General features: G+C 46.6%; 1 protein-coding gene across 1 annotated transcript in view; it reads left to right on the top strand.

The window, feature by feature from the left end:
- Abcc4 (ATP binding cassette subfamily C member 4) overlaps positions 1-27,321 on the top strand; it is a 201,246-nt gene that overhangs the window by 137,470 nt on the left and 36,455 nt on the right. The window contains exons 21-25 of the mRNA XM_005355662.2: positions 11,771-11,921; positions 14,311-14,430; positions 15,662-15,772; positions 16,687-16,787; positions 18,037-18,228. Of these exons, the coding sequence (XP_005355719.1) occupies positions 11,771-11,921; positions 14,311-14,430; positions 15,662-15,772; positions 16,687-16,787; positions 18,037-18,228 (675 nt within the window). The remainder of the gene's footprint in view (positions 1-11,770; positions 11,922-14,310; positions 14,431-15,661; positions 15,773-16,686; positions 16,788-18,036; positions 18,229-27,321) is intronic.

The following is a 27,321-nucleotide window of genomic DNA, read 5'->3' as shown; positions in this document are numbered from 1 at the left end:
TGTGTGTGTATGCCTGTGTGTGTGTATGCCTGTGTGTGTATATGCCTGTGTGTGTGTATGCCTGTGTGTGTGTGTATGCGAGCGCACAGACAGACAGAGAAGGTCACTAACCCACAGGTTTAACTCTGATTCCTTATGATCGGCACATTTCAGTAGCATGACTTTAGTTTGTTTTATTTCTTCATACAGATTTTGTCTTACTGTGTGTTTGTTCTCTTGAGCGTCACATGTGGAAGGCAGAGGAGAGCCTGTGGGAGTTAGTTCTCTCCTTACACCACGTGGGTCATCATGCTTGGTGACATAGTGCTCTACCCTTTGGGTTCTCTGACCAGCGGCCCATCGTTTTCATACAGCAGCTATCAGATTATTAGTAGAGGCCATGTTTGAAAATTTTAGTAGCATTTTAATTAAATAGTTAGAACTCACTGTTTTTAGTAATAAGTTTAATTAAGTACATTTGTCACAATTGATGGGAGGGTGTTGTGTGACTGTTCTTATAACTAGATATTTTTGCAAAATACCTTGGTTTTTTCCCAAAAGGAGAACATTTTTTTTTTTTTATTTAAACCTGTTCCTTGGGGTTGGACTGTTTCCTGTTCCTGTAGGCTGCCCCTCCCAGCCCCCTAACCTAACCCTGACTTTCAGAGAGAGACTGGGGATGAGGGCAGAGTATGCATGTTCTTCACTGATCCGCAGTGGCTGTTTCTCTGTAGGCTGTCCTCCCAGCCCCTTAACCTAACCCTGACTTTCAGAGAGATTGGGGGTGGGGGCAGAGTACATGCATGTGCCCATAAATACCCTCAAGGATCAGTTAATTGTCTATATATAGACCTTTCCACAAAACTGGTGCTTGGTGAACGGTTTGCAGAATAATGCTTGTGGCAGGACCTGGGAGATGGCTCAGTTGGTAGAGCAAAGCCAGGCTTGTAATCGCAGGAGTTGGGAGGTGTTAGCGAGGAGGCTCCTTGAGGTTGAATGGTCAATAGCTTAGCCCAGCCCAATCAGTGCACCTTAGGTTCATGAGAAACCCTTTCTTGAAATAAGGCAGAAAAGAAAGCTGCCCAGCATTAACCTTTCACCCTCACATGCAGGCATACGTCCATACATGTTCACACAGACTGTGCACACAAATGCCTGTGCTTGACTATGCTGACCTCTCCTTAAATAAGGTTCTACACTGTAGCCAGGTTTGCCTATTTTCCTGAAGGATTTACAGTTGAGCCTGTATAACGTTATCCCATCATAGTTTGTGAAGTGCAGCCTAGTCAATAATCGAAGGGACTGTAAAGACGTGTCCTGTGTACATCTCTCTCCTCTGTCCCACATCTGCTTACCTGAAGACATCTTAGCAGGTAAGAGTCCTCTCCCCACCTCCCCCTGACCCTCCCCCTGACCCCATCCTCACCCCGATTCACTCATGTGCTCCTCAGGACCGTCAGCACCTTCAGGGTGACCAGCAGGCCATGCTGCAGTAAGAAATCCTCCGGTGCGTGTTGGTCTCAGCCCATTTCCATGGAGTGTCCACAGTACTGGGGCATCTCTGTGCGCAGAGGAAGCCTGACGGTGTCTCAGCACCTGATTATTTTCCTAAGAGACTGTATGTGGTTTTAAATTAAAGCTTCAAGGTTTTGTTATTTCTGAGTTGACCTAGATTCTTTGGTCATAGCTTCTGGGATCCTTCTGCGACCTACCTGGAGGAGTTGGACAAAGCTTTGTGGTCATCCCTGAACCCCAGAAGTGGAGAAGGACACATATGGCAGGAAGCCCAAGGCATGGGTGTTTGCAGTGAAACCAGGGGATGGAAAACAGCACATTATTGACATAAGACAGTGGAAGCAACAAAGGCGATGGGTAGAGGGGCCAGGTCTTGGAGAGACTTGCGTCTCAAGTACAAGACCTTCACCGTGTAGTGGTGGGCAGGACAGGGAGACAGAGCCCTCAAAGGATAGGATTGTGCCAGCACAGACCGCTGAAGAGGTCCCTGGGCATACTGTCACTTGAGCATCTTCATAAGAACGCCATGGGTAAACAAATGCTGCCCCCCCCCCACTAGGAAGTCTGCACTGCAGGACACTTCATCCCTCAGGTACAGGGCAATCACAAGACTTTTTCTTTTTCTAAATAGGTTTTCAGGTATCCCAGGATGGCCTTGAACTCCCTTTGAGGCCAAAGATGACCTTTTGCTTCTGATCCCCTTGTCTTGGGAGACAAGTCTGTGCATCCATTTCATGCACCCATTTCATGGCCCTGGGAGTTGAACCTAGGGCTCTGCATGCTAGGCAGCCCTCCTAACTGAGCCACATCCTGACCCCAAGGTCAACCCTGAGGCCACCAAACATTGGTCTTGTTTAGTCATACTGTAGTTGCTGGATAAGCTGGGGCTGTTCTCAATTCTAGGTGATGAAGACAGACTGCTTAAAGGCTAAACATGTCTTCCTACCAATGCACGGTCTTCCTTCCTGTGGCCACAGAGCCCCGAAGACCACTTCAGACAGTGTGCTTGGTTCTTCAGGAAAAGCTTCGGGTTTAAACGGTGTGAGGGTCGAGTGTGCTACTGTGTGACTCTGTAGGTGACAGGGTGGCTCTTAGATAAGCATAAGATTCGGGTGTCATGTATGGTAGAGTGGGGGGGGTGCCGAGAAACCACCTTTTCTAACTCACATACTGAGGTCTACTGCTTACCGCCTCTGTCCTCACAGAGCTACACACTCACAAACGATAAAAGAAAAGGCCTACTTCCTAAGGATTGCCGTAAAGATAAATTGCTATCATTTTAATGTAATTTTCTTCCTTTAGTTTAGTTGTGTTTTGGTGGTAAGGTTTCAATGTATCATCCAGGCTGACTCTAACCTCCTGGGCTCAAATGACCTTTCTGTCTCAGGTTCTCAGGTAGATAGAGTGGCAAACAGCTCTTTCCCGTCATGTCTGGCTGAACCCTCCTCCCCCACCCCAGGTCTGGAGATCTAACCCAGAGCTGGGTATCTACTGTGCACTGAGCTACATATCAGTGGCATGTCAACAGAGTTTGTCAAGTGATAAGGGATATGCCTTTTAAAATCCAACATTACTCCTAAGTGAGAGAAATCCTTTGATAAATGGTAATCATCTTATTTTCCACGTGTTCTGACACATACCAAATCCATCAATATTGCCACGTGAGCTTGTATCCCAGATGCTGGGTTTGTTGGTCCTGATGATTCTAAGGACTATTTTTTATTCAGCACCACACCACCAATTGTTTTCAGAATAGACCACTGAGCAGTAAATATTTCATATTAACCTAATTTCCATGCTATTTCCGCGGCTTCCGTGGTCCTCAGGAGCATCCAGTAAAGGGCCTCGCTTGTCTGCAGTTCTGGCAGCTAACATCCTCGCTTCCAGGGCTCTTCCTGCTAACAGAACAATTGAAAATGAAGTTACGAGGCAGGAATAGCACTTGGCATTTTAGTGGGGTTCTGGGGGGTGGGAGGATTTTTTCTGAGTGCACAAACTTGCATGCAGCTGTCTTCTGCAAAATGCTGTCAACTGATTTAGGAGAACTGCACTGCAAAACCTTTCTTCCCCACCTCACACCCCTCATCCAAAATAAATAAATAAATAAGGCCAGCAGCTTGACTGAGCTTAAATAACTGACTTTTCATAGCCTTTCACGGCACACAAAGGGCTAATCCCGAGGCTACTTGAGCCACCAATGCAGGCAGTAGTGGGGACCACCACCGAACGTGTCATTCCCTCCTCCCTGCACACAAAACACATTGACTGCCGCTTTATGAAGTGAAAATGCCAAGCCAAAGGAGGAGCAAAGGAGGCATCCCTCGGTCGCTTCTTCCTGGGGGGCGGGGGCGGGGCGAGAGAAAGCTCTGCATCTGGAAATGGGGAACAAAGCCAGCCTAAGACTCCGGGATAATAGGTTGGGTCACCAGCTTCTATAGAAACACAAGGGTGGAACTGCCAGGACTTGTCTCCGTCCCACTGACCCTTGCATTGCTTTGTGTGGAGATGTCAGGGAAAGTGTGTAGAAAGCACACGGAACAATGACTTTGTCATTGGGAGATTTCTACGGTTTGTTCACCCCTGCCCCCCACTCCCACCTTCAAATCCCCCTCGGACAAAGGATGGTGTTAGTTAGGTTGCTTTGCCCTCATTTTCAAAGATCTCTGTCTTTAAAAGTAAGCTCATCCATTTTAACCAAATCACAGTGTTTTTCATGCTTGCAGAAATCAACAAAAGAGTTCTTAGTCAGTGCGTTTGCAAGGAAGGAATCGTTCGTGACAATGCCAGCCTCGGAGATAATGCTGGTGCCAGCTGCCCGGTTGAAGTGGTCCCCCGGTTAGTGGACAGACGAGTTGACCGTAGAGGGCACTGGAAATATTGACCAACACTTGACCCGTGGGTGACAGGCCTCACAGAGCCCCACGCCTGCTTTCTTAGACAGTCCTCTCCTTAGGGAAAGAGAAGAGGGTTGGGTTTTGCTGTTCAGATGGGTAGCACACTTGGTAGACCACAGCCCCTAGGGATCCTCCCAGGCTTGCAGGCTGGCAACCGATGCTCCAACCTATCCCAGCATGTGCTGCGGTGGTAATGGTTGTAGTTTAGTAAAAAGGCAACTAAGACCTAAAAAACAACAGAACTGAAGGGTCTCATTTTTATCAAGCCTGGTGGTATTCTCAGAACACAGAACTTTGCACCGTAGCATTGCTGGATGGCGTGCGTGGTCACACAGTAGCGGTCATTCCCTGTGGCCTCTCCCCTTCGGGCCTTATACCCTCAGCCATCCTAGACAGTCTGGAGAGTGGGCGGGAAAATGACTACATATTATTCGAGACCCCTAGAGTCTCCGCATGTTGCTGGTCTTGATTGTATTCGTGTTTGTCTGTTTTTTTCTGGTGAATTTTCACAGTGAGATGAATAAGAAAAAGTTGGCTGGTTGTTGTAGGAAGGTGCTTGTTGGTTCCCAGCTGCTCAGCCCCGAAATAACCACTCAGAAACTGTATTAATTAAACCACTGCTTGGTCCATTAGTTCTAGCTTCTTATTGGCTAACTCCTATATATTAATTTAACCCATTTCTATTAATCTGTGTATTGCCATGTGGCTTCTCTCTAACTTCTCCTTATTTCTCCCAGCATTCAGTTTAGTTTTCCCCGCCTACCTCTGTTCCCTGTGCAGGCCCAAGATGGTTTCTTTATTCATTAATGGTAATCACAGCATACAGAGGGGAATCCCACGTCAACTAGTGAGCTTGCTTCTGTTTTATTAAAATCATTCTTTCTATTTTATAATGTTTTACACTTGTTGATTGCATGTGTGTCCGTGCTCAAATGTGTTGGTCAGAGGACTCATGGGAGTCAGTTCTCCCTTCGACTGCACTTATCCCAGAGGTTAAACTCAGGCTGTCAGGTTGGCGCGTGCGCACCTCGCCGTGTCGTTAGCTGTCTCCTGACCCCAGTACTTTCCATCTTACATATGATGATGTGTCCTTTTTGATTTGACCTGGAACATGGTTCTTCATCATCAGAAGTAGCGTCTTGGAACTTCTCCTGCTTCAGAATTTCACAACTTGCTTGTCTTCCCCAGTCCTCTCTCTGGATTCCGATGCGTGTTCTCTGGAAGTCTGAATTCAGTCTTGAAGCAGTTGGTACAGCTTCTGCCTCCTGGTGCAGGATCCAGACTCTGAGAGACTTATCATCCAGGGCTCAGGAGCTGTGTCTGTCCTGAGGTACACGTTGATTTTTAATCTTTGCACTGGATCCCCCTCCCCACTCTGGATGCACCCCAAATACAGCATTCTTGACCCTGTAGCACGTGCTCACACCTACAAGGGAGTGGGGTTATGTTCTTCCGTGGGTACCACAGTGGCTGGGCTACTGTGTGTTTCAGAAAGACTGTATTGGTTTGAGTCATCTCACTTGGCTCTTCTCTGTCAAGATCATTTTATAGATTTTTAGCCTTTTAATTTTAAATCCACCCTGTCAGTTTCTTTTTATAAAGCCTTACTTATTTCTGCTAATCTGGTCCTTAATGGATTCCATCATTCTGTTGGCCGCATCTGTCCACGTATTTAGGTCTCCTTTAACTTTCTCAGACATGTTTATAATTTTCAGTAGAGATCACTTGTGTTCCTTTGGTCACTTGTATGTAGTGTATAGTGCTTTCCGTTTCTCTTGATGCGACTGTTTAAGTATTTTTCACTTGTTTGCTGCTAGTATATAGAGATAACAGATTTTATGCATATTGCTAGCATATCATTGATCCTAAATTCACTTTGCATTTTCTGCAATTAAGAATGGTCTCTTGCTGAATGTGCTGATGGGTGATACTCACCTTTAATCCCAGCACTCAGGAGGCAGAGGCAGGTGGATTTCTATGAGTTCGCGGCTAGCTCTACATAGCCACTTATAGTCTAGCCAGGACTGCCTACTGAAGCCCTGTCTCCAAACTGTGTGTGTGTGTGTGTGTGTGTGTGTGTGTGTGTGTGTGTGTGATTGTGTGCATGTGTGTGTGCGTGTGTGTGTGTGATTATGTGCATGTGTGTGTGCGTGTGTGTGTGTGTGTGTGTGTGTGTGTAATGAGTGTCACTTTTCCCTTTGCGATACTGAAAGCTCTCCTTGAGTCATTGCTGTGGCTGGTGCTTCTAATACAGTGCTGAGTAGAAGCCGTTAGAGCAGTGAATCTCAGCCTTCTCAACTCCGCAACCCTTCGTACAGTTCCTCATGTTGTGGTGACTCCCAGTCACAGGATTGTTCATTGCTACTTCATAACTCTAATTGCGCTATTGTTAATAATGCAAATATCTAATATGCAACCCCCGTGAAAGGGTCGTTTAACCCCTAAACCGGGTTTCCACCCAGATTGAGATCCACTGGATTAGGCCTTTTTACACTTTCAGGGGGATGCTTTCCGTGTTTCTTCACTGATGGGGGTGTTCGTTGTACTTGTGCATCGTGGGGAGGGGTTGTTCTGTGTTGGAGTAGTTACCTCATCAGACTGGGAAAGACTCATTTAATTCTTAATTTGATAACAGTGTAAAACATTTAAGTCAAGAATAGGTCATTGAATTCTGACGAAGGATTTTTGAGTTTCTTCAGATAGTCACTGTCATTCTCTTTACTCTAGAAGAAGGTCACACTGGCACATCGTGGGTTAACTTAACCTGTATATCTGCTCAGCAAAGACGTGGGTCTCCACTTTGCATCTCTTGTAATCGTTTGCAAACATCTGGTATTATGCTGACTGACCTCATGAAGAGGAGAGAGCTAGCGTGGGACTTGTGTCTGTGAGCGTCGGTTTTGTGTGTCAGCTTGGCCAGACTAAGGCTCCCAATCCCAACTGTTTACTCAGACAGAAACCAAGGTGTTGGTTGAAAGGTATTTTTGAAAATACAATTACTGCTTATAATTGGCTGATTTCAGGTAAGGGAGATCGTATCAGGTCATCTTAGCCAGCTCGATTTGGTGGATTAAAAGCCTTAAGAGCAGAGGTAGAAGAAACCCTGGCTGTGGATAACAAGTTCTCCTGCCTTCCCAACAGCTTGCTGTGCACATTCTAAACTTGCCCCACCAGCCCCAGTCACAGAGGTCAATTGCTAGCAACTAGTCTTCTCGAAATGTTTGCGTTCTCTGCCCTCCTCTCTTCCCTTTTTCTTTTGTAGCGAGCGGGGATTGAGACAAAGACATACTGTGTAGCTCTGGCTCACCTGAGCCCACTATGTAGAACTAGGCTGGCCTAGAGCTCCGAGATCCACCTGTCGCAGACTTCCTGGTGCTGGGATTAAAGGCGTGGTCTCCCTTGCATCCTACCTGTCAGTCCTCTTTTCTAAAATAAAGCCAAGAATTTGGTAACAACGGCATTTCCCCTTTCTGACTTGTTCCGTAGACTTCCCCAGTGAAACAGTCTAAGTCAGGGACTGCGATTAGTCACAAAAATCCCGTTCAAACTACGAATTCTGATTCGTAGACTGAAATAGAGTTACGCTGGTTGCTGTTTCTTTTAGCAAAACCTTTAGCCACCCTTTTTCAAGGCATTTGGCCTTCCCATCTACCGTGTTATCTCTGAGCGTCTGTCATCCCCTTTTAAAGCCCGTGATAGCTCTTGTGATACGTGGTAGCAGCATTTTTCCTTCTTTCTTTGAAAGACCCACGTTTTATTTTTTTCTATCTCATTAAAATTTTTCTTTCTCTTTTAAGCTGTCGTTTTTTTTCCTTTTTGTTATTGATGTTTTGGTGGTTTTGTTTGTTTGTTTGTTTGTTTGTTTTTTGAACTAGCCTCTCACTGAGTAGCCATGATTGGCCTGGAGCTCCCTGTTAGATCGAGCTGCCCTCGGACTTGCACCAGCCCCTCCCATGTCCACCTCCCAAGTGCTGTCATTTCAGGCCTATGCCCCTGTGTCTGTTTTTTTGTTTTTCCTTTTCCTGTTTTTGTTGTGCTTGTTTCCTATCTTCCTTTAAAATGTCTTTATTGGTCTTTATCTTGTGTGTATGTGTGTCTTTGCCTACATGTGTGTATATGCACCAGGTGTGTTCTGGATGCGTGGAGGATGAGAAGAAGGGGTCACGTGCCCTGGAACTGGAGTTATGAATGGTGGTGAGCCGTCATGTGGGCGTTGGGAATTAACCGAGCTCGTCTGAAGGCAAGAAGATGCTCTGACGACTGAGCCATCTCCCCACCCACTTTTCTACCTCATTTTTCTACCTAATTTTTTGGTAGTTAAATTTCCTTTTTACTTAAAAAAAAAAAAAGTTAAAGCTATATGTTTACCTCCAAATGTAACGTTAGTTGCAACTTTCAGACTTTGCTAGTGCCCGATTTTCATTGCGTTTTCCTAATGCTGGTGTTATTTAGAGGTGTGCAGTGGATTTTCCTGATAGTCATCTTGTTTCTGTGTTATTGTTAATCCACTAAAGTCAGATACGCTCTGCACTTTGGTCATGGAGGTCTGTGGATACATGCTTCATGGCCTGAAAGAACTGGCCCTAGTATTAGAGCCATTGGCCATCATTTGCTCGGTGGCTCACCACAGACTCATATATTTCCATTGATTTTTGTGGTTGTGGTTGTTGTTGTTAGTTTGTTCTAACCGTTGTTGAAATAAACCTGTCTAATTTTGTACCATGTGACTGTGTTTATCTGTTTCTTGTCAATGCTGTCAGATTTTGCTATCATATTCTGAAGCTGTCTTTATCTCCTGGATAATTTGACCAAGGTTTCTTTTATTTATTTGTTTTTTAAGACCTGTTTTGCTTTTGTGTGTTTATGTTTCTGTCCGTGTCTGAGCACTTATGAGTGTAGGTGCCTGGGGAGTCCAGAAGGGGGCGTCGAATCTCCTGGAGCTAGAGTTGCAGGAGGCTCATGCAGGTTTCTGGAAACCAAACTCCAGTCTTCTTTGAGAGCAGGAAGTACTCTTAACCCCTGAGCCATCTCTCCAGCTCCCTGGCCTCTTTTTCTGATGAAATAGTTTCCTTTATGAGTCCTTAGATTAAAAGCTTCAGTGTTCACAGTGACAGTCTTTTTGCTTGGCATGTTTACCGTTATTTACCTTTGTTTTAAACTTGTGTCCAAAGTAGAATCTGCAGGTCGAAGCCTTGAGTTTTATAAAAAGCGTTAACACTGGAAAAAGGTCAAAGGAAACTTTTCCTCAGCAATCAGATTATAACCCAGAAATCATTCTTTTCAGTGCTGTTAGCGTTGACTTAGAACACAGAGCTGACGGACAGGTAACACAGGGCCTAGAGCAGCTGTGGATGTGATGGTCACGTCAGCCAGGTGGCTAATGGCTGTCTGCAAATCTAAAAGCTTCATCTCTAAAGAGAGGCTTATGTAGAACACCGCATACAAATCGGACGTGCCAGCGTGCCGTACTCTGCCTTCACAGAGATGGCTGTTAGCAGAGGTCAGGAGACAAGTGTTAACCAGGCCCCCATGTGAGGTCTGTAACGACAGACACTAGTCCTGGGAACCAGAGCTGACCTCTGAACTCTGAGGCACACAGGGTGCAGTTTTGTATGTAGGTTTGTAGCTTTGACGGAATGCAGGCACAGGGTTTAGGGCGGTAGAGGCTTACATGTAATGCTCTTAGCCGTGCCCCTTGCGTGGACACATCCTGGTATCTTAAAGGCTATTGGCTGAAGGGGCAGAAGGAGCTACCGCAGCACTGGAGGGTGATGAATCTAATCGATAGGATTTGCATATTTATTTCTTAATACTTTTCAGTCTAAGTGCTGTTCAAACTTTCAGTGCCTCCCTAAGACCCTGGACTGCCCAGCCGCACTGTTTGTTGTGGTATTTTCTTTTCCACTCAGAGATCAATTTCTTTTATCTCACATGTTCCCAAAATAGTAGATAAAAGAGGCCCTTTTATACATACATCAGTAGACAGCTGGCTGATGAAAACCATCATTTTTCCCCTTGGTAAATCAGAGGGAGATCTTGCCAGGAAGCAAGTTCCGGTTTGCCAACAGCACTTGAGACTGACCTCCCACAGAATCGGGAAGAGCGGAAGGCAGACCAGGCAGAACACACTCAGGGCAGCTTGGCACAGACTCTGCAGCCGTGCTGACACAGATTCAAAGCTCCCCAGTCGCTCTCACGTGTGAGCTACTCGAGCCTGGGTTTATTCTTAATACTGTAAACAAACAGTAAAAAGTACCGTATACCGATTAGGTGGCGCTATGTGTAAACATGTATCCTGACTCTGGGCTTGGGACAGGTAGGAGTTCAGGGATGGAGTGAACCAAAAGCAGAGATGGCTCCCATAAAATTAGACTACATTTCTTCTACTATTTATAGAAACATACTCCTTGGCACATGCGTCCTAGACCATCAGCAACAGAACCCCATGGAGTTACGTTTAAAGTCAGCTGCGGACAGGTGTCTGGGAACGTCCCCAACACTGAGAGCAGTTGGGGAGATAAGTACCAAAAGCCCACACAGGCCCTTGCATTAAGTGCTCCTATGGGAAAAAAAATGGCTTTAAAATTTGTATTATTAAAATATGATATTCTAAAGGAAACTCTTGTATGTTTGTTTTGGTTTTATTCATTTGCCTTTAGAGGCAGGGTCTGTATAGCCCAGGCTCACGGGGAAATAACTTTGTAGCCCAGGCTGGCCTCAGTCTGGTGGAGTTCCTCCTGTCTCAGCCTCACAAGGGTTGAGCCTTCTGTTAGATGCTAGCACACCCAGCCTCACGGTAAATCCTCCTGAGGAGATTTTGTGGGATTGACCACTGTCACGTGTAGGTACACAAAATGCAAAATAGCCCACTTCATTTTTGTTAAGATTTTACATATTTGGTAAAATTAAGTTTACTCCTTTTTTCCATAAATCATTTCACTTTGGAGGGTTAAAGGTAATTTTTCTTACAAAATTTCGTATTTTAACTTAAAAAATATTTGCCCAGTCAGCAAGAATTGGTGTACTGTTGGAAAGCTCCTTTGAACTTAGCACCTTTGAACCTTTTAGACTTTCTCTCCGTTTCATGAGCTGGGCAGGGTGTTCGTCTCCATCCACTGGGGCTGAGGACCGGTCACCATGGAGGAGGCTGGTATAACCATTGGGAACTCAGTGACATTTGAGAATGCCGAGATCTCAGTTCAGGTTCGTGTTTGAGTGGCCCTGCTAATGAAGGCGTCCAAAGACGTCTAAAGCATTCTGAGCCTTGCGCAGGCATGTTCAGTGTTAGCATGGGTACCGTGATGCTTCTACTTCCCGGGGTGGGCACGGTTCTCTGCAGCTCCGGCAATAAGGAGGCCCTGTCGCTGTGCTTGCTGTTGCAGACGCTGTTACTTGTGGTGAGTGTAATAGCCGTGGCGGCTGCAGTGATTCCCTGGATCCTCATTCCCTTGGTGCCCCTCGCCATCCTCTTCCTGATCCTTCGGAGATATTTCTTAGCGACGTCAAGGGACGTCAAGCGCCTGGAGTCCACAAGTGAGTGCCGGGGGTCTCGGGTGGGTGTGGTAAACTCAGCCAGCTCGGGTGGGCGTGGTGAACGCATCCAGCTTCCGTGATTAAGGAGAACTGTGGTGAAGAAGATCCATGAAATTCTACAGACTGACTCTGCTCCCGCAGCCCTCTCCAGGGTTAGCATTCATTCCACAACTGCTCATGGGTATTACAGCCCTCGGGAATCATTGCGGCCCTTATATCCCAAGTGTGACTTTGCAGCTAACCTGGAGAAAGGGGTAGAAGCCGTGTGTAGACAAATGCTCCGCCTGAGGAAGGACCCCCTTGTCACTCAGGCTGTCCCTCCTCACGCATGCAGAGGAGATGCGCAAGAAACGTTTTCTGGTGAATAAGATATTTGCAGCATGGGTCAGAACTAACTTAGAAGGAGAGTAATCCGGGAAGTTTTCTTCCCTGAGTGACGAAGGGAGGAACAGATTAAAGGAAAGTGGGGAGAGGGACCCAGCTGTCCTCAGGTGCCGGAAGTCAAGGACTGGAAAGGCACAGTTGGTGCTCATCACTGGTGTTGGCTCTTCAGAAAAGTTAGGCGTTGATACTTTCAGGTTCCGTGCTGATTGTTGGCAGCACTTGGGGGAAGGCTGCAGAGAGACTCGGCTATGCCGGCAGCAGCAGGGACAGCATTCTCTTGCTCCATTTCTCTTCCCAGTGTGGGGATAAGAAGGAGAATGTTCTGTGATTAATCACTCTGTTCTGTAGGTAACCACAGAAGATGAGCTATCGGGAGCCCATCTCATTATGAATGTGCAAGCATATTTTATTATTATTAAAATTAAAAGCCAAATAAATAGAAGTCCTGCTTTTAAGAATGTATGAGGCCGACAGCCAAAAATGGGTCAAGAAGGAAGATACTTAAATCTTTTAAAAAAACTATTTATTTATGTGGGTACCTGTGCATCAATACGTGTGTGTTCTTGGAGGTCAGAAGAGGCTACCATGGGCATAGAGCTACAGGTGGCTGTGGGCTGCCAGATAGAGGAGCTGGGAACCAAACTTGTGTCCTGTGGACGGGTCGCAGTCTTAACCTCCAAACCATCACTCCAGCCCCCACAAGGAAGATATTTGTACCAGAAAGTGCCCATGATGAAGAATTGCTACAACAATTTAAAGCCAGCTCAACTTTCTGAAATCTGAGCCAGGAAGTGTTGGATGATGATGATGATGATGATGATGATGATGATGATGATGATGATGATGATGATGATGATGATGATGATGATGATGATGATGATAATAATAATAATAATAAATAACTGAGCCAGGAAGTATTGGATAAGAAGAAGGAGGAGAAGAAGTAGCTCATCAATACAACAGACTTTCTTTTCTCATGACCTAATCTGTGTTTTGAATAAACTCTAAAGACAATAGGAAGTCCTTGCTGGCCACTACCAAAGGCAGTCATAGAATGTTGTGTCTCCCATAGCACTTACTGGTATCCTGAAGGTACGCTAGCAGGGTAGAGTGAGCCTGTCAAGGAACCGTCCTCACCTGACAGGGGGTAGCCCACATGTCCGACCCCCACTGCAGGACATATATTCCCCATAGTCAAAGACAGGTAAAGGGGAATTTGTCTTTTAAATTCTGATAAGATAATGAAACCATTGGGCCTACAGTGGGAGTCTGGAGAAGAAGGGACAGTGACACCTGCCATACTAGCCTCAACCTTGAGAGTAAGCTTCCAGTTGGGTCACGGCCAGCCCAGAGATGTCCCATCTGGATCAGTGGTGTGGGTACAAGTGCAGTGTGACACCCAGATACATGGTGACCATCAAGGACTGCTCTCACACTGGTGGACAGAGGAAGCTTCTCTGGGAAGCACAGGAGGCCCTGTCCGTACGGCTTTCTTGTTGTCTGTGTCAGGTACCCTTTCAGTTACTGGGAAATGGTAGCTATGTGCCAGCCCTTAAAATAACACTCTAAGAGGGGGTTTCAAAAGGTTTATATAGGTCTAGCTTTAATGTGTTGTGATAAGTCCTCTAGTGAAATTATGTATTTAGAACCCTGCTGGCCAAAAATTAAAATAATCGGTGAAAAATAATTTCTTCCCAAAGAAATAGCTGGAAAGCGTAGGATGGGCTCCTGAAGGGAGCTGGACCTGACTCCGGTCAAAGGTGAACTGAACAGGAGGAGCACTCAGTTTTGTCTTTAAAATGCCCAGGATTTGGGGGCGGGGAGACAGGGACTTCTCAGGTTTCTGGCAGTGTTTTGACTAGAACCCTGGAGCCCTCTAGGAAGCCCCAGGAGTTCCGCTTGGTTCTTCAGTGTCTACACTTGGAGCACAGGAGGCCTGGGAGGCCACGCATGCACCCACGCAGCTGCGCTGAGCCCTCGGTTGTGTGTGCCCGTGTTTCTGCAGCTCGGAGTCCCGTGTTCTCCCACCTGTCATCATCCCTGCAGGGACTCTGGACCATCCGGGCGTATCGAGCGGAAGAGCGGTTCCAGGAGCTGTTCGATGCACACCAGGACCTGCATTCAGGTCTGTCCATTTCAGTCCTGCTGCCCTGGACTGGATGCCTGTAGGCGCCCTCTGCCTACTCCCGGCCTCATGCTCTCTCCTTCTGCTCTTGGGCTCTGAGCCCTCTCGCAGAATCTCCTCATGTCTGGCTTTCTTCTGATTGGCTTGCTCAATCCTTCCATCTTGGTGTCCTGTGGCTCTCTGTCTGTTTAGAACCTCAGTCAGCAGAAATATTTTGCAGACGACCCCCTGCCAAATGTTTCCTGCAGCGAATGCTGTTTTGTCCCCACGGCATCGCCTTTCTTTGCTGCTGTAAGCATGGAAGCGAGTACCAGCAAGATGTCAGTAGGGGCTGTGGCTGTCCTGCAGGACCCTTCTTGGTCATGGACCATAGGTCCAATTGGTGTTCTTGGTCCATGGACCGTAGATGGCTAACCATCCAATTAGTGTTCTTGATCTGTGGACCATAGATGGCTAACCATCCAATTGGTGTTCTTGGTCATGGACCATAGATGGCTAACCATCCAATTGGTGTTCTTGGTCATGGACCATAGATAGGTAACCATTCAATTGGTGTTCTTGGTCATGGACCATAGATAGGTAACCATTCAATTGATATGCACAGGGTAGGTAACAGATATGACTGACAATTGCCAACCATCTATGATTCTTTGCGTTAGTGTGAGTTCTTTCTCCCAGAAGTTTCAGGATTCCCTTCAAGTCTCTAAAATCTGCCCCACCTTTATTGTGTTTTGATGACACAAGGGCATGTTAAAAACTACATGAGGCTCCTTTTAGCGTGCTAGTCAACTGGATACAGCCCCTGAGGGTATCCCATCCCTGACCCGAGTGTGTGCAGAAGTAAGGAAAGTATCGAAGGCAAAGAGGGAGCTGTGTGCTTTGCTGTAGAACTGGAAAGTCAACCTATAAGCGGGTGGGCTTCATATTATAGCCTAGTACTTTAAGAAGTAGCAGAACATTTTTCCATATTCTTTATTATTATTATTATTATTATATATCTGCTCATGAGCTCTTAGTTACCTTTCAATTATTTTTTCTTTTCTTGCAAAGCCTCTGTGCTGTTTGAGTTATGCATCATACGTTGCTTTGCATTTCCTGACTTTCTAGAAATGTTGAGTATGAGACCTTGCTGCCCTGCTCTGTCCCAACATCTCGGTGCCCCTCACGCTCACCGCAGTTAAACATGGCTTTTGTACTTACTCACTGCGCTTGTCACGGTTCCCAAATGCAGAGGCTTGGTTCTTGTTTTTGACAACGTCGCGATGGTTTGCCGTGCGTCTGGATGCCATCTGTGCCGTCTTTGTCATCGTCGTTGCCTTTGGGTCCCTGATTCTGGCAAAAAGTAAGTGCAGATGTGAATAACTATTTATGGTATGATTACAATTTATAGCTGTGTTTACAGTTATTAAATTAAACTCTTGCCACCTTGTCTAATGGTGCGTTCTGTGTGGTTCTAATAAAGTGTGTTAAAGCTTTTACAACATGTCAGGGTGGGTAGGATCATGCAGTGTGATCCAGTGAGAGAGTCTGGATAAGTTCTTTTTATCTTTGTTAGAACGAACCGAGGTCTAAAATGACATTCTGAAAATTCCTGATCTGGTAGCCCGGAGATGAGACCCAAGTTTACTGTTAACGTTTTGTCCAGACTAGGGCTCTGTATTTGAGCCTTGGGACTGTTCTTAGTTTGCTGATGTCCCTGTGTACATGGGTGAGAGAGAGAGACCCAGCACGAAGCACACTGTGCTCACTGCCAGGTGGGTACCAGAGGAGCAGGTGTTGGCACGTGTGGCGTGAAACTCGCCATGCCTGACCCTCTCCAATGACACCTCTGAATTAGGGTGTTTATTCATAGAACAATGGGAGTCGTGTTCTACTTTCAAAAGCATTGACTCCTCGGACACATCATCCTGTTTGCAGTGGTTTCCAACTGCGGTTGCATGGGACATAGACAGTGGGATTACGTAACAGGCCTTGAACCATAATGACGCGTCTGAATAATAACATTAGACCTCACGTGCACATTGCCTTTCTCAGATGTGTGTCAGTCCTCCCCAGATGAACAAACTTATCTAATCGTCTCTCGGCGTTCATAGCGGGCTTTTTAAATTGCAGCATGAGCTCAATCAGTGAATGGAAACGTAACGATTGATTACCCTGGTTGTTCGCAACTTGCTGGGTCCTCTTGGTAGGGCAGCAGAAGGCTGCAGGATCGAGTTACCACTGAGACTGAATGTCCTCTCCTTCCTCCTTTCAAAGCGCTGGACGCTGGGCAGGTTGGCTTGGCCTTATCCTATGCCATCACACTCACGGGGATGTTCCAGTGGTCTGTGCGGCAGAGCGCCGAAGTGGAGAATATGGTAATGTTTATCTGAGCGTTTTCGGCCTTTTAACAGTCCCCTTTGCCATTGAATGACATAAAAGCAATTCTTATGTAAAATATTAAAACTGTTATTTTTGCATCATAGCTAACGGAGTTTTTTTTTTAAAGGTCCCGCTTCCATCTGTTTAATGTTAATGTAAAATAAAATGTATACATCTTTTTCTCTGTCTTATGTCTGCTATGTCAGCAGGTTTTAGATTCATCACAAGCTGTCTTCAAATGTAATAAATGCCTCTGTAGGAGGGAAGTTCTGAAATCCGAGAGAGGATATAGGCTAATTTCTCCGAGGCCTGTTTATTTTTGTTTCTTAATGGGTAATTCCTCGTTCTTGGTAAAAGAAGAGTTGAGTTCAGTGTTTCGAGGCTGTTTGTTTAATTAATAGCTCTCCCCACTCCGCCATTCCTACACACTCACCCCCAGTTTTACCATCTCCCGTGTGTGGAGTAGAAGGCGGGAGGCCCCGGGGTTACTGCTGTCCTGTCCGTTGCTGGTGCTTCTCAGAGGTAGCACATTATGTCAGCATGTGAATTGCCTCTTCTTCGGAATATTTATTTCTGCTACTGAGATAGACAGTGAACACAAGCTCCTCCCGTTTCTTCTTCTCTCACACACTAGAGATTGATGCCTGCGCTGACCGCTGTAGGAGGAATGTCCATTCTGTAGCCAGAGGTTATTGACCGAAGGACATAAACTTTTGGGTTTACAAATATCCTTTCCTTTCTGTGTTTGTGGAAGGGGTGTTGTGTGTTATTTGTGCACGTCGGAGGCAGGAGGTTTCTATGAGATGCCTTCTTCACCCTTCACCTTGTCTTTTGAGACCAGTCCCTCACGGAAATCAGAAGATGCCAATTCAACAAGACTTGGCAAGCCAGTGAGCCCTGCCGTGTTTCTCCAGTCCACTAACACCTGGGCTACAGATCCACACCACTGTGCTTACATTTTTGTTGACAGAGGTGCTGGGATCCAAACCGGGGCCTTCATGTTTACATAACAATCAGTTAACCCATTGAGCAGGCTCCCCAGTCCCTCCTCTTGCTTTTCACTCCATGTTACAAGGTCGAAGGGATGGGCTATCAGGAGTGAGGTGTCAGGTGATGGTGAGCGGAATTGTTAAGTCAACAGAGTCCTCAGTGGTCTTGCCGGCTTTGCCCAGCTGTGTGCAGGCCAGACACCTCCACAAGCAAACCCCCGATTCCTGACCCGTGTGGGTGCCTTTTCTCTTCCAGATGATTTCTGTGGAGAGGGTGATTGAATACACAAACCTAGAGAAGGAGGCGGCTTGGGAGTACCAGAAGCGCCCACCCCCAGGCTGGCCCCACGAAGGGGTGATTGTGTTCGACAACATGAGCTATACCTACAGCTTGGATGGGCCTCTGGTCCTCAAGCACCTGACGGCCCTCATCAAATCCAGAGAGAAGGTTCGTTGAAACGGTCTCGCCCTCTAGAGTGTCCCCCGAAGATTTAGGCTGCATGCATGTGCCGACATCCTGGCGAATCTGTCAGCAATACTCTGTCCAGGGGTGAATGGACTATGTGATGGAAAACTAATATTTCTTTTTAAAAAATAATCTCCACTTATTAGCATTTTTAGTTATTCTAAAGTATTACATAATAGTTTTGAATATTTTTTTTTTTTTTTGGTAAAAAATGTTTTCCTCGTTTGAGAAGAAAACTAGTGTTTCCTTGGTAACGTGCCCGGGTTGCGGTGCGCCAGAATTTAACCAGACCGGAGTTGAGTTTATCTGATCTAATGCTTCCTGATAATTATCTGATCTACTGTTGTCCCTGGACCCTTGTCACTGAGATGCCCGTGTCTACTTCCCGTTTTTATCCCTCTGTTGTCGGACCAAACACTTTCTCTTACCCCGTTCTCCACGCCGACCCTCTTCTCCTCTTACCTGGTGCCCTCGTTCCTTTCCTTGGTTTTTTTTTTTTTTTTTTTTTTTTTTTTTTTTTTTTTTTTTGGTTTTTTTTTTTTTTTTTTTTTTTTTTTTGGTTTTTCGAGACAGGGTTTCTCTGTGGCTTTGGAGCCTGTCCTGGAACTAGCTCTGTAGACCAGGCTGGTCTCGAACTCACAGAGATCCGCCTGCCTCTGCCCCCCGAGTGCTGGGATTAAAGGCGTGCGCCACCGTCGCCCGGCTCCTTGGTCTTTCTTGCTTTCCTCACAGCTGTGTCCAGCCCCTCACCCATGGGCTGCATGAAGCCCAGATGAGCTGTGAGCACAACCCATCGGAAAATCAGGTTCACTGAAAACGTGCGTGCGTTTTTGTTTTGCCGTTTTTCTGTTGTAACTCAGTTGTGCGTTGGAGATGACCTCGTCCTGTCTCGGCCTCAGCAGGCTGGACACCCTGCTTCTGTTTTCTCCTTTGCTTTCTGCATCTGGCGTCCTTTCGGGGGGGTAGAAGGGATTGTGTGCTCCCTGTCGCCTCCTGTTTGGGCAAGCTGTTGCTATCAGCCAGGCCTAGACATACCCTGGTAGAACTGTCAGGTCAGTTCTCAGTCACCATGGAAACCCAACCAGAGATAGGTGGGCCCAGCTCAGGCCGAAGGCAGGACAAGACCCAGAGAGACTCAGGCCAAGTAGAGAAAGAGATTCGGAGCCCGCTGTGGGGTTAAGGGGGTGTGGACTGATTTAACAGCAAGTGCAGCTCTTTCAGTGGCTCCGGCGCTTGTGGTCTGGTGCCCTGGGCCAGGACCACAGCAGACTCTTGCACAGACCAGACCATAACAAACTAGGCAGTAAGAAGTGCTTCGGCACGGCAGCCTTGGCTCCCAACACCGGCACACACTCTCATACACGGGGTGTTCCCAGTTGTTATCTGCTGTCCTAGCCTGGGCTGTCCTTTCCTGACGACGGCTGGCAGACCCTTTAGGCTGTGTTTCCTTTCTCTACGATTCCTGTAGTCTCTCCCTTCCCAGATGGGCCTACAGGTAACAAACGGCTGTGGCCTTGCTCCTTCCCCCCACCCTGGCAGATGAAAGTTCAGGGTCCTCCCTAGTGCCTGCCTCAGTTCTCCTTAGCAGGTCAGCCTGGTCAAGTGGCCGGGAGCTGGCTCAGCCTCTCGCGCCATGGGATGTATAAGCGTCAGCAGCCACCTCGGTCCTGTGGACCTGAAGAGGCTCTCCCTTCCCATTCGGTACCACCATTGTGCTTTACAGAGGAGCTCTCCCTTCTCCTGCCTTCTTATTTCAGAGCCTTCCCACGGCTGAAGTCTGTAGCCTCCCGAGTCTTTAACTCTCCCATTGAGTTCTTCTGAGGATAACTGATAACCCTTTCTGTGGTACAGATCGTCACCACCTCTGTGAATGTCTCTGCTCTCCTTCCCTCCTCTAGATGCTTTAAGACGCCAGTGTTTGTGTTGTCTTTGTGTTTATTATAGGATCATTCGCAGTGACCAAAAGGTAGGAGCCACCGAAGTACCCCTCAAATGGATAAATGAAGTGTGGTGGGAGACGGTACTCAGTTTTTAAAAGGAAGGGGGAATTCCAACACATTCTGCAACATGGCTGTACCCTGAGGGCATCACACTGAGCGAGAGAACCACAATACCCTAAGAACCCACTCCACCACCTGGACTCATAGAAACAGGAAGGAGAATGGCAGTTTCCAGAGCCTGGGGCAGAGGGGCGTGAGGAATGAGAATAGTGTTGTGGGCGCAGGAGTTCTTGTTTTGTATGCTCAAAAGAGCTCTAGATACAAATAGCAATGGAGGTTCACACCCATGTAAACATAGTTAACGCTACTGCCCTGTGTGCTTAAAATAGTTGTGATGGGGAATTTTATGTTCTTTTCCCATAATTTAGAAAGTATATGAAGTAGTTCGGCACGGTAGTTAACCTAGTTTTCAGTGTGATGAGATTTGTAGTCCCCTGGGAGACAGGCCTCTAGGCATGCCTTGTGGGGAGAGATATCTTCCTTAGTTTATTCAGATGATGACACCGGTCCACTGTGGGCGACACCATTCCCTGAGTTGGGATCATGGTCTGGTCCACTGTGGGCGACACCATTCCCTGAGCTGGGATCATGGTCTGGTCCACTGTGGGCGACACCATTCCCTGAGCTGGGATCATGGACTGGTCCACTGTGGGCGACACCATTCCCTGAGCTGGGATCATGGACTGGTCCACTGTGGGCGACACCATTCCCTGAGCTGGGATCATGGACTGGTCCACTGTGGGCGACACCATTCCCTGAGCTGGGATCATGGTCTGTGTAGACAGAAGAAATGGAGCTTGATAAGCAGCCGTTGTTCTGTGTTGAGTCTGTGGAGGCGATGTGGCCAGCTACCTCATGTTTCTACTGCTCTGAATTTCCCATCATGGCAGACTGGAACCTGGACCGCCAAAGCAAAGCCTCCCTCTCCATTTCTATCAGGGTATTTTTGGCAAAGTAACTAAGATAAATACACCTGTGTATTTTGCCACAGGTTGGTGTGTGTGTGTGTGTTGTGGCATGGTTTTCAGTCCTAGATCTATATCTCAGTGTCCTTCTGGAGGTTAGGGAACATGCCGTGCTCTTCCTTGTTCCCCGGTAAACGCCATTCTGCAGGGCACGGACTAGATACTGATGACAGCTGGCTATGAACACGAGTGACCGAGAAACAATATGCAGGCAGGAAGAAGCCTGTAGCCACACACTTCGTAAGACAACTCTGTCAACAGCCCCTTTTCCTAGACGGGCGTGGGAAATTCCCCCTTCCTTACTCCCTTTGTTTTTTATTTTTATGCCTCTGTGGATTGGATCCCAGGGTGGACATGCGATAGGCAAGCGTTCTGCCCCTGCCCCACGACGCAGCCCCTGGAGGGTTAATACTTCTCAAGCTGCTCCTCTTAAACGCTCCGTCCCCCCAGCCCGTTTAATGGCCTAATCACAGCTGTGATGTAAAGAGTGGATACCCTGTGACATGAAAGGGTAAGTGTACGACTTGGTGCCCAAAGGGTATGCAACGAGCAGCTTTAGCAAGCCGCTTGGCAAAAGCCCGATCCTAATTATTTCCACGGCTTCCTTGTAGGTCTGAAGATGGGGTGGCTGACTGTGTGGGTAAAAATGAGCTTCAGCGTTGATGAAAGCCAAGCCTCTCCGATGGTGTCCTGACAGCTCTGTAGGGTGTCTGCTTGCTCACAGATGGCATACTTATCAGATCTGACCTGGCGAGCGCAATTCTCTTAATTTGCACGTGTCTTCAGTTCCCCTGGGAGCCACAAAGGATGAATTATATAAGAAACTCTGTTGAACAAGTTAGAAAATAATGTATAGCCCCAGACTCGTACTCTGAGATCCTTAAAAAAAAAAAAACAAAACAAAACAAAAAAACCCAAATCGTAGGATCACCTGAGATGCTAAAAGGTTGGGGAGAGGAAATTAAATTTGAAGGCTGAACTGTATCTGTAATGATTTGATTTTTGACTTGTGTCTTGCCCACCCTATCCCAGGCAGCTATTGCCTTGGTTTATGTTCATTTAGAGTCTGCCTACATAGGCAGCTGCCTTGTGGAATGTCTCTTTCGCCTGCGTGCATGGGGTCCCTCTCCTTAATTCTGGTCCCGTTTGCTGGCCGCCCCTTCAGTGCTGGATTCGGGCTCGGACATAGGACTGTGCCAGCACAGCAGAGATGGAGCTTTGTTCCCTTTCAGTGACGTGCTCTGAGATCCCCGGAAGTTACAGTAAAGAAGAAACTGTGGCCACTACTAACCAGGTTCCTAATTTCTGAAAAGTACAAAAATAAGATCAGGAGCACCCTGGGCCTCCGGGTTAGCATCTAAACACTGACTGCATTTTTTTCATTTAGGTGATTTTGTGGTTGATTTGATCATCTGAGAGAGCAGATAGATAGATCTGGGTGTGCTGTCTTTTTATTTTTTTTCTTTCCCAAAGCTATTACTCTGATAATACATTTTTACAGATGTGTGCCAGACCTTGCTATAATGTGCAGAGATATTAGTTTCCTGCCTTCTCTCTCTTTTAACATAATGTTTTCTCCAAGAGCCATCCTCTCTCTCCTGTCCCTTATTCCTAGCTGAGCCTGAAGCATCACATCCAGGAATTTGGTGGGAATGCAGATACTCTGGGCCAGATCTAGCATTTCAATGAACCCTCCAGCTAAGTGGGGAATTTTCCTTGATTTCTGTGAAACTTTCTTTTATATTCTGAAATTGATGTCATGGGTTACCTCACCCTCTTCTGGGGCAACTCATGACAGTTTTGACTAAAGCCCTAGGCTGTGTGTCTGCGTGCATTAGTGTGTGTGTGTGTGTGTGTGTAGTTTGTTTGTCTGCGTGCATTAGTGTATGTGTGTGTATATGTGTGTGGTGTGTGTGTATATGTGTGTGTATGTGTGTAGTTTGCGTGCATTAGTGTATGTGTGTGTGTGTATATCTGTGTGTGTATGTGTGTGTGGTGTGTGTGTATGTGTGTGTATGTGTGTGGTGTGTGGGTGTGTGTGTGTAGTTTGTCTGCGTGCATTAGTGTATGTGTATGTATATGTGTGTGGTGTGTGTGTATATATGTGTGTGGTGTGTGTGTGTATATGTGTGTGAGTGTGGTGTGTGTGTGTAGTTTGTCTGTTTGTTTGTTTTTTGGAGGCAGGGGTTTCTCTGTGTAGCCTTGGCTGTTCTGGAATTCACTCTGTAAACCAGGCTGTCCTCAAACTCAGAGATCCGCCTGCCTCCTCTGCCTCTCCCGAGTGCAGGGGGGATTAAAGGCATGCACCTGGAGTTTTTTTTTTTTTTTTCAGTTTTAATTTCTGTCCACCATGAGGAAATTTGACTCTTCCTGATCACGTGTTCATGCATGGATTTGCACCTTTCCAGCGGTGACCTCTTTCATGACTGTTGTCACACAGAATCCAGCCATCCCTGAGCAGTGGCCTCTGTTGTGTAGTAGGCCATGGACTGGCAGATTTTCATCCCCTCATGGCATGTAAGAGTAACCCGAGGGCCAGTGAGACAGCTCGGTAGATAAAGCCTGTTGATCTGAGTTCACCCCAGCCCAGCCCTGAGCTCAGAAGGGATAGAACAGCCTCTTCCAGGTCGTGATCCGACTGCACGCATGCCGTGGGACATGTTTGCACACCTCCAGCCCCTAACACACACATTTTTAAAAGTCATTCCCCTGCCCTAGATCGGACACCAGTTCTATTCTGTTTTCCAGGTTTTCTGTCCGCCTCGGGCTTCTCTCTTAGCCTGTGCCATAGTGCCAGTTTGTCCTGTGAGAATACCTGTATTGCTGCTTAGCAAGGACCCTAATCTCGTCCTACCTCCCAACACTGGGGAGCTCGCCACACAGTGTGTAAGACACAGATCAATCCAGGGTTTAGTCCCTCAGGCCTGATTGATTCACGGGTTCTTAAAAACCTTCAGTTTTCTGCTTTGCAAAGTCAAGTCGTAGGGCCTCACCTTTGCAGTACTCCCACACAGAGATCAACACCGCAAATGCGTGACCAGGTTTGGCTGTCATTATCCAGGAATAAGGTGATTTAGCTGCTTATAGCCCATGACCTGTCTGATCCATGAAAGTGATCGGTTGTCCCCTTCACTGTCCTGGTCACGATTGTGGAACTTACCTGCCAGGTCTGTCCTCACCGACTGGCATATTGTTTACACGAACATATTGGGGCTAATTTCAGAACTCCCTCAGACTGAGATGAACCCTTCATTCTCTGTGGAACTCCTCTATGTCTGGGGACAGGACAGAAAATGCAACTTTATCCAGGAGAATCCAGTGCAGCCCTGAAGAGACGGTCCTAGAGCCGCTTGAAGATAGTATGTAGATGTTTAAAGAAAAAGTATTAGGGAATTCGTTAGGAGTGGAGATGGGCACATGAGAGACAGATCGAGTGTTTGGTGGCATTAGATGTTTGAAAAACACGTGATATCAGCAGATAGAAATGAGTGTGAAAGGCATCTGGAGAAGAGGGATCACGCTCCTTTCCACCTGCTAGGCAGGTGTGCCAAGTGTGTAACACACAGGCTCTTGTGCAGGAACCCCGGAGGAGGTCCTGTGGAGCTAAAGGTGGACAAGTCAGTCAGGTGCGCATATACCGGTTTCCTGGGTGGAACACCAGAAGCAGAGCGAAGCCTTAGAGGCTGCATTTGCGAGGGGTACCCAGAGAGCCTAGGACGCCAGCGGTGATCATCTCCTAGTGAGACACGAATGGAGAATTCTCCTTTGGGGAATCACGTTACTGCTGATTAGAACAAAGTTGTAGCATTTGGGTGGAGATGCACAAGGCTGTGGGTGCCAGTGGAGATCAAGAACCTGCTTCTGGAGGCTGGCTTGGCAAGGCTCAGCATCTCCTTTTGAAGTGCTTATACCTGTTGCTCAGTAGTTCCATGCTGAGGGATTTATCTTAGGGAAATAATTAAGGTTGTTTGCAAAGGCGTAGCCTCAAGGATAGTTGACATGATGCTCTTTATAACAGCGAAAATATTTTGTAAGCAGCTGAAACATCCACAAATCAGAGATTTATTCAATAAATAATCATGTGTACTCTTACATGTGCCTTAAATATTTATATGAAATAGTAAGTGGCTACAGCATCGTTTAGATACCTGAGTTTCCATCTTAGGAACACGCACCACACAAATGCACACGCGCACACATGCACCCACATGTTAAGCGTCATTCCATCAGCACGCTGAACTCAGGGTTAGTGTTTATTCACTTTGCAAATTGATTGCCCTGATTTTAATTGGTACGAGTTTATTTTATTTGTTCTTAATGTGACTTTGCATTCTACAGTCTGCTGTGGGAGTTAAAAACAGAGGGATCATGTTGGCAAACAGAGGATCTTTGGAGCTTGAAGTCAGGCTGCCTGAGAGGTTGCTGGAAGTAAGATGGGCAGCGAGAGCCTGGCATCTTTGTGGGAAAGAAGCTAGGAAATCAAGGGGAAGTTCCAAGCTGTGTGGAATGGAGCATTAGCTATCGGTCCTACTGAACATGGACTATGAAAAGCCTAACATGTTGCGGCTGGAGAGATGGCCCGTCTGTTAGGAGCATATACTACTCTTCTGGAAGACCCAAGTTCAGTTCCTAGCATCCACAGTGGGCAGCTCACAACTGCTTGAAACTCCAGCTTCCAGGGCTCTGCCTCCTAGGTACCCACTCTCTCATGCATACGCCCTCATTCATGGATGAACGCGCACGCGCGCGCGCACACACACACACACACACACACCATCTTTTTCTAAAGTCTAGCATGTTGCCGTGATTGTTAGAGATCAACCTTGTGTAAGTTGGGAAAACAGGCAATTGAAAGTAGCTAAGATTAGACCATCTCTATATATCACTTTGTGGTATTTCCATAAACTTGGTGGTATCCTTCTCCATTGGCATGTATGAAAATCCATCAGTTACCCGTGAAAGTCTTTCAGATGATCGTTTTTTGTTTGTTTTTTTTACTTTGATGGGAAAAAGTGGCGTTCTGTTTTGCTTTAAATTATCCCCCCCCCTTAAGTCCGGAGTTCCCCCTTCCGTCGTCAGGCTGCTCCAGCAGTCCCTGTCTCTCAGCTCTTCCCTTGTAGAGATGAGTGAGTTGTACATGTGTACGCAGAGACATAGCTAGCTAGGTACAAAGTCCAGCCCTCGACAGGGTGTCAGTGCCTCCGTGGGATGGGTAAGGGCTTCAGGGATTCCAGAAACTTAGATAAAGCTCCCTTTCCTGTAGTTATTCTCTAGACTTTTTGAAGGGCCGTTGCTGATTGTGCTTGAAAGTATTCAAATTGACGTAACATGTAAGATCCCCAGCATATAAGGAGTTTGGTTCCTTCCTGTTTGAATGGTGAGGTATTTTTTAATTTACTGAATTAATTTGCAAGTCATAGAAAGCATGTCTATGCTCTTCATTGACTCCAAATTTTTCATAAGAATGATGTCATCTCTTTGGATGCTCCCACCGGTTGAGCCGGCTCACGGGAGAAAAGTCTAGTCTTCTGCTCATACACCCCTAAGAGCCAGCTTTCATAGTTCAGTTTTTCCCTGACCAGCAATCCCCTTCTTATATTGATTCTTTGATCTTATTGTCAGTGCCCTTCATTTCTCTCTGCTCTGACTTTAATAAGAGGAATGATTCTTCACACAAATCTTTCCCAAGAGGCAATTGTAAGTATTAATTGGTTTGTAAACTGCCTTTTGAACTGCTCAGATGAAAGGAGCCGTGTAAATAGCAAAGGCTGTTTGTTGGTGCTGCTGTTGTTGATCTCATTACGCATGTTTGGGCTACATGTTTGGGCTACATCTTTTAAGATGCGGAGACCTGCATTTGGAAATTTGAAGGTATTTCCTCTCCAGCCACAGCATAACCAAGTAGTTAATAACCACAAGCGGTTTAGTTTCTCCATCAAAGATGGATTCATTGTAAATGATAGGACGCTGGGTGAAATGAAGCGTCCTTATGTATAACACTTCTGGAATGAGCTGTTAATTCCTCTGTGGAACTATCCAGGCAGTTCCCAAGGTTCTGTGCACCCAGACCTTGGAAGGGATGCTCATGAAAATCCACCTTCTCACCACAT

Source organism: Microtus ochrogaster, chromosome 17 (assembly GCF_000317375.1).
Source record: "Microtus ochrogaster isolate Prairie Vole_2 chromosome 17, MicOch1.0, whole genome shotgun sequence".
Lineage (NCBI taxonomy): Eukaryota > Metazoa > Chordata > Mammalia > Rodentia > Cricetidae > Microtus > Microtus ochrogaster.
The sequence above is the reverse complement of the archived record's forward strand: the minus strand, read 5'-3'. Positions and strand labels throughout refer to the sequence as shown.